Source organism: Camelina sativa, chromosome 18 (genome assembly GCF_000633955.1).
Source record: "Camelina sativa cultivar DH55 chromosome 18, Cs, whole genome shotgun sequence".
Lineage (NCBI taxonomy): Eukaryota > Viridiplantae > Streptophyta > Magnoliopsida > Brassicales > Brassicaceae > Camelina > Camelina sativa.
The window spans coordinates 16,943,317-16,950,585 of NC_025702.1; the positions used below are offsets into that span (position 1 = coordinate 16,943,317).

The following is a 7,269-nucleotide window of genomic DNA, read 5'->3' on the forward strand; positions in this document are numbered from 1 at the left end:
GTTTCAAACTTTCATAGTCTTTAAGCAGGGTTTCGTGGATTTCCAAATCCTCTGAATTGGTCTGAAGTTTATTCACAAGAGCTTCAAGCCATACCATCCTTGATTTTGACTGTTGAAGCTCCACCGCCATCTTCTTGTAACTCTCAACCGTTTTTGTGCCATCTGACTTCAGTTCTTCTACTGCCTTTTTCGCATTCTCCAATTGCCTAAGAGTTTCAGTGGCCATAGCCTCGGTCTCAGCTTCTGATACCTCACAGTTCGTAAGTTGGTTCCTGAAACTCTCGACAAGGAAAATCGTGTCCATCAAGTTTCCTCTCAAAAGTTGTACCTCCGAGTTATGCAACTCAGCTTGTTTCACATGACCAGCTTCAGAAGAAGCCACCATCTCAATCTGAAGCTTGAGCTGTCGGATCTCATGAGCAACAGCAGCCAATCCTGCTCTTTCACCAGCGGTAGCACTAAACTCCAAATCGCACTCCTGAGATATGATACCTTGATGAACAAGAGAATTAGTATTATCGGTTTCTTCTTCCAAGGCTGAAACTTCCAAAAACTGATTCTGGTTCTCCTCAAACTTAGAGGAAACTTCTTGCAGCTCTTTCCTGGACTTCTCGGCTTCTTCCTCTGCTTGCTTCTTCGATGTTTCAGACACTGAGACTTGATCTTTCGCCTTCTTTAGCTCCTCTTGAAGCTGCGATACTAGCGACTCTAGCTCCGTTATTCTACTCGGCCTCTTCTTCTGTTAGCCATGAAACATATCACAATGTTAAAATAATCTCAAGAAGAAGAAAAAAAGCAGACAATTGAGTCAAAATTAGTTACACTATCATCTCTCAACTACCCAACTTAAATGTCCACCTAATTCTATATCACATAGGCCCCCCCAAATTAAATGTATCCTAATTTTTTCCCCATCCAAATCAATACAGAAACATGTTATGTAGGAAAGGCTTGTTTTGGATCATGCAAATAAAAGGAATTGATGAAATCTAGTACCCCAAAACAATGAATAAAACAATAAAAAGAAATCTTTCAAGACCCTTGGATTGAATCTGATTCAGCTTAGTACATGAGGCTCATACCTCAGAGACAGGGCTTCGTGGAGACCTACGATCCAGAACTTTTGGACTTTTATCCTTTGGTGTTCTGTTATTAGCTGAGACAGGAGGTGAAGAAGATTCAGACTCTAGCGATCCTATCTTCAGTGACCGAACAGCTCGAGGAGACACCTTCTTAGGAACATCTGGAGATCCATTTCTGCCCCAAAACACAAAAATATATTAAATTGTAAACCAAGAAGATATCACAATCCAAAATTGCAAGCAAATGAGTCAGAGAACGAAAAAAAACTTCAACTAATAGAAACAGATCATCAACGGTCATAACTTGTTGCTATATAGATTGAGTCTTCTTCTTCCTTAAGATATTAGAGAAAATCTGTGATAGAATTTGATTAAATAGAAACAAATATGTTTTGAGGACCACATATATGTAACCTTCAAGATTCAGCGTTGAAAAAGTGCAAACCTCCCACAACACAATCACAAAAAAGGAGAAGAATCAGCTATAAATGCAAAGAACCATACAAAGACAAAAACCAATATTTACCTTGCCTTTTGGGTCTGCATAATGTAATCTTATCACTCCAATGCACAGGATGAATAAAACTTTGTTCACAGAATAGATATTTTCAGCCTCCTCTTTGCTTCTTCAATGTAGCCTGACCCACCAAGAATTGTATAGAGCTCATGAATATTAAATGCAGAAAGATGGAGACATATTTAAAATCCCAATGGCAGCGAGAAAACATGATAGGAGTTATTACAGAGAAATGATAAGCGTAAAAAAAAATTTCTTTACGTCTGTAATCAAATCCACTACCAGAAAATGANGCTATCTTTAGTTCAGATTGGAGTTCAGCTTGTATCCGTAACCGAGAAGAAGCCTCTACGTTCCCCTCTTGGTCTTTTCGATCAGAAGCTTCTAGAGCCGCTCTCAGTCGCTCTACCTCACATCTTAAGGAAGATACTTCTTCCTCCCTCTCATTTGATTCCCCAAGTTTCAAACTTTCATAGTCTTTAAGCAGGGTTTCGTGGATTTCCAAATCCTCTGAATTGGTCTGAAGTTTATTCACAAGAGCTTCAAGCCATACCATCCTTGATTTTGACTGTTGAAGCTCCACCGCCATCTTCTTGTAACTCTCAACCGTTTTTGTGCCATCTGACTTCAGTTCTTCTACTGCCTTTTTCGCATTCTCCAATTGCCTAAGAGTTTCAGTGGCCATAGCCTCGGTCTCAGCTTCTGATACCTCACAGTTCGTAAGTTGGTTCCTGAAACTCTCGACAAGGAAAATCGTGTCCATCAAGTTTCCTCTCAAAAGTTGTACCTCCGAGTTATGCAACTCAGCTTGTTTCACATGACCAGCTTCAGAAGAAGCCACCATCTCAATCTGAAGCTTGAGCTGTCGGATCTCATGAGCAACAGCAGCCAATCCTGCTCTTTCACCAGCGGTAGCACTAAACTCCAAATCGCACTCCTGAGATATGATACCTTGATGAACAAGAGAATTAGTATTATCGGTTTCTTCTTCCAAGGCTGAAACTTCCAAAAACTGATTCTGGTTCTCCTCAAACTTAGAGGAAACTTCTTGCAGCTCTTTCCTGGACTTCTCGGCTTCTTCCTCTGCTTGCTTCTTCGATGTTTCAGACACTGAGACTTGATCTTTCGCCTTCTTTAGCTCCTCTTGAAGCTGCGATACTAGCGACTCTAGCTCCGTTATTCTACTCGGCCTCTTCTTCTGTTAGCCATGAAACATATCACAATGTTAAAATAATCTCAAGAAGAAGAAAAAAAGCAGACAATTGAGTCAAAATTAGTTACACTATCATCTCTCAACTACCCAACTTAAATGTCCACCTAATTCTATATCACATAGGCCCCCCCAAATTAAATGTATCCTAATTTTTTCCCCATCCAAATCAATACAGAAACATGTTATGTAGGAAAGGCTTGTTTTGGATCATGCAAATAAAAGGAATTGATGAAATCTAGTACCCCAAAACAATGAATAAAACAATAAAAAGAAATCTTTCAAGACCCTTGGATTGAATCTGATTCAGCTTAGTACATGAGGCTCATACCTCAGAGACAGGGCTTCGTGGAGACCTACGATCCAGAACTTTTGGACTTTTATCCTTTGGTGTTCTGTTATTAGCTGAGACAGGAGGTGAAGAAGATTCAGACTCTAGCGATCCTATCTTCAGTGACCGAACAGCTCGAGGAGACACCTTCTTAGGAACATCTGGAGATCCATTTCTGCCCCAAAACACAAAAATATATTAAATTGTAAACCAAGAAGATATCACAATCCAAAATTGCAAGCAAATGAGTCAGAGAACGAAAAAAAACTTCAACTAATAGAAACAGATCATCAACGGTCATAACTTGTTGCTATATAGATTGAGTCTTCTTCTTCCTTAAGATATTAGAGAAAATCTGTGATAGAATTTGATTAAATAGAAACAAATATGTTTTGAGGACCACATATATGTAACCTTCAAGATTCAGCGTTGAAAAAGTGCAAACCTCCCACAACACAATCACAAAAAAGGAGAAGAATCAGCTATAAATGCAAAGAACCATACAAAGACAAAAACCAATATTTACCTTGCCTTTTGGGTCTGCATAATGTAATCTTATCACTCCAATGCACAGGATGAATAAAACTTTGTTCACAGAATAGATATTTTCAGCCTCCTCTTTGCTTCTTCAATGTAGCCTGACCCACCAAGAATTGTATAGAGCTCATGAATATTAAATGCAGAAAGATGGAGACATATTTAAAATCCCAATGGCAGCGAGAAAACATGATAGGAGTTATTACAGAGAAATGATAAGCGTAAAAAAAAATTTCTTTACGTCTGTAATCAAATCCACTACCAGAAAATGAGCATCCTAAAGAAGAAACAAAATCTTTTAGTTAATTTCTTACTAGTGTCTCATGTCAGACATAGAGAGATTCGTTGGCTTGTGCATTATTACCTACTGCAAAGCCACATTAAATTAAAGGTATGCCATCATGTTCATGATTCTTGATCAAACATCTGATTTCATTAAAAAAAGTATGGTTTCTTTTTGGTGTAAGACCGTTCTACTCAACCATATCTGCTCACTCATAGCTCTTGAACACCACACCAAAATTTGGTTCTTTAATATTCCACTCAATGGAGAATACAATACTTGATTCAATATTATAAAAGGGACAGACCACAATCAACACAATCAAAGTCACATCTCAGGTGAACCAGAAGCATATTGCCAAAGGATGACTTCAAAGACTGCATTAGCTGATTTTTTTTTTGTTCTGGATGTATCCAAATAAACCCAAAAAAGAGAAAGAAAGACCAACTGATGTCTTGACACTATAACCAACCATTGATGCTAACAACACAAAGGTGTTTGACTATAAAGCAACATAAAACGAATCTTCAATAGTTGCCTCTTGACTATGTAATGTTCACAAACTATAATCATCCAGGCTGGTAACAAAAGGGTCCTACACAAACTACACAAGCAGCAAAATGTGGTAGATTTACTTAAACGTCCCCACCAGATTCACCCTCCTAAACGGGACACACGAGGGTTATACTGTCATTATCTAGAATAAGTTCCATCTTCTCCTTCATTATTGCCGTGGAAGGAGGGGACTTAGACGTTAAAGAACTACTACTGCTATCATGAATCATAATGAGTTTCATAAATTAGAAAAAAATTAAACAGATATAATACCCACTCCAGAGTCAACAAGACAATCAGAAATCTAGTACTATTTGGTTTCCTAGATAAACGTTTTCCAGAGAAAAGGAGAATCTAATTAGTAAAACCACTTGAGTGCAATGATCATGTTAATAAAAGTAAACAATCACAGTGCAGGCAGAGAAAGAAAAAAAGCTTCAACATTTAACCTTAAAAACTACTAAAAACAAAGAAAAAGGAGTTCTTTTTATAAAGAAATCAGACCAGATATGAAGTAATGTAATACAAAGATTAAACTATCCCAAGTTCCCAACGTCCTGCTTCAAAAGTAAACTAAAAGCTAAAATATTAATAACAAACTCAATAAATCAGAGAAGAAGAAAAAAAGAGAGACATTTTGATGTTAAACCCTATATACTTTAATTTCTTCAAATAAACAAAAAATTAGAAAATTTTAATTGAGATTAAAGCTAAATGAGGATGTAACCCAAAAAGACTTGAGCTTTCTGAAAGGTAAAATAAGAAACAGGGTAAGTTAAATGAGGATGTAACCCAAAAGAGACAACTTTTTTCTCAGGAAAACAAAAAAGACACTACATTTTTCCAGGGAACAGTGTAGCTAATAAAAGTTCTCATGAAAAAATTTAAGGAGAGAGCTTCTTACGCTGCGAGGTGGGTTCGTGGTTGAGGAAAATGGGAAGAGAGATTTGAGAAGCAAAACCTAATTAAGTTTGCAGAGTCCAAGAGGGAAACAGTGTGTGAGAGAGAGAAGAGTAGGTAATGTGTGTTGTGGCTTTGGGCAGTGAGTCTGAGCAACAAAGAAAGAGAGAGAAGGGAACAAAAGGTTATTCCAAAACGCAGCACGACAAACGTACTCCTTTGTCGTTTTGATGATTGTTTTTAGATTTTTGAAATTTGATTTCCGGTTTTAGACAGTTTCCAATGTCCAAAACCAAACCCGGGAATCTTTTTTATACACTACTTTCTTTTTCTTATATTCAGTTTATGATATCGATATATTTGGTTACAAATAGTTTCTCATTTCACTTATTGTACTTTGTCAACAATATGGTTCGTAGACAAAATGGTATGACTCCATCGTTTCGGATCAAAATAAAATTCAAACAAGTAACACAATATCTAATCACCTAACCTATTCTTCTGACTTCATATTCCTTTTGCTCACTGTCAAATGTTCACCATGTTATTTTTTATTTATTTACCAAGGTCTACCAATAGTATTGCTTAAACGGGCCATAAGTTTGCTCAGTCATTTTCGTTACCAAGCCCACTCCTTTTAATATTTAAAATTATACAACCCTTGTTTAATAGTACTACTAGCTTTTAGCAAAAACCAATACAGTACTATCAATGTTTCATCAAAGGCGTGCCAAGTGCAATCCCCGGATTTTTAGAATTGGGTAGGATTGAGGAGACTTGATAGTGTATGGTCGGTCGGATAAAACTTTTTTAAAGCTAAAGCGCTCACTTTTATCGTTAACTGTATTTTGGGACACTATGGCCATAGTCTATGGGTCCATCTAACTCATAAAATATCAGTTATTTTAGGGAAAACGAGCTATTTCCCCCCAAGAACTATCATATTTTGCTGTATGGAACCCGAACTATGAACACGAGCTATATATCCCTGTCAACTATGTTTGACACCTATTTCTCCCCAAATCGAAAGTTCTACACTTCTATCACCTCGAATTGAAAGTTCGAGATGTAATTACACCTAATCTTGGGTTTGTCATGGTTTACTATTTGCTTAACCGTCTAACAAAAAGCCTAAACCAATTTAGACCCGATTAAACCTATTTTGACCCAAATTTATCGAGATAACCAATTAACCATAATTTGACCCGATTGTTTTCAATTTTTAGTGGTTTTGACCCGACTAAACATTGTTTGAAACCCAAAATCATCGAGAGAACCCTAAATTGAGAAATCCCCAAAAAGAAAAATACCCTAAAAAGAGCGAATCGAATCCGAGTTCAATCGATTTGATGGCGTTAATCGAGATCTCGCGTGTACAGTGATGTAATGAGGACAAATCCAAAGAGTTGGTGTAGGGCATTCCACAAGGTTGGTAATTACTGCGAAGATGTCGACAATAACTCGACAGAGTCTTTTAACAGCTCCATCAACAAGGCAAGAGAGAAGCCTTTTGTTGCCATGTTAGAGACAATAAGACGACTGGCCATGGTGCGAATTGCAAAGAGGTCTGCCATATCTAATTCTCACACAGGTAAAATTCATCTTATCCTTATGTATTATTTGTTGTGTTTATAGATTCTCATGTTTTTCGCAAATGTTTGCAGGGATCTGTACTCCATATGTTGTTAAGTTTCTTGCGGCTGAGCACAAAGCAGCATCTACGGCTAAGGTATCAACAAGCACAAATGGGACCTTCGAAGTCAAAGTCAGTGGAGACACTCACCGTGTTTGTCTAAAGAAGATGACTTGTACGTGTCAGAAGTGGCAAATATGTGGCATCCCATGTGAGCATGC

General features: G+C 37.5%; 3 protein-coding genes across 3 annotated transcripts in view; 2 read left to right on the top strand and 1 right to left on the bottom strand.

Annotated features, from left to right (window-relative positions):
- The window catches only part of LOC104763602 (interactor of constitutive active ROPs 3-like), a 12,430-nt gene extending 6,865 nt beyond the window's left edge, over positions 1–5,565 (bottom strand). Inside the window, exons 1-7 of the mRNA XM_010486956.2 lie at positions 5,420–5,565; positions 3,667–3,778; positions 3,141–3,315; positions 1,861–2,797; positions 1,678–1,720; positions 1,083–1,257; positions 10–739 (exon numbers count right to left, since the gene is read on the bottom strand). Of these exons, the coding sequence (XP_010485258.1) occupies positions 10–739; positions 1,083–1,257; positions 1,678–1,720; positions 1,861–2,797; positions 3,141–3,315; positions 3,667–3,686 (2,080 nt within the window). The 5' untranslated portion in view covers positions 3,687–3,778; positions 5,420–5,565. The remainder of the gene's footprint in view (positions 1–9; positions 740–1,082; positions 1,258–1,677; positions 1,721–1,860; positions 2,798–3,140; positions 3,316–3,666; positions 3,779–5,419) is intronic.
- On the top strand, positions 5,390–5,687 carry LOC109130518. Its single transcript, XM_019240123.1, is given in 3 exon segments — positions 5,390–5,431; positions 5,521–5,623; positions 5,626–5,687. Coding segments are annotated over 3 exon segments (207 nt in total).
- Positions 6,788–7,269, top strand: part of LOC104763603 — an 899-nt gene continuing 417 nt past the window's right edge. The window contains exons 1-2 of the mRNA XM_010486957.1: positions 6,788–7,006; positions 7,080–7,259. Of these exons, the coding sequence (XP_010485259.1) occupies positions 6,802–7,006; positions 7,080–7,259 (385 nt within the window). The 5' untranslated portion in view covers positions 6,788–6,801. The remainder of the gene's footprint in view (positions 7,007–7,079; positions 7,260–7,269) is intronic.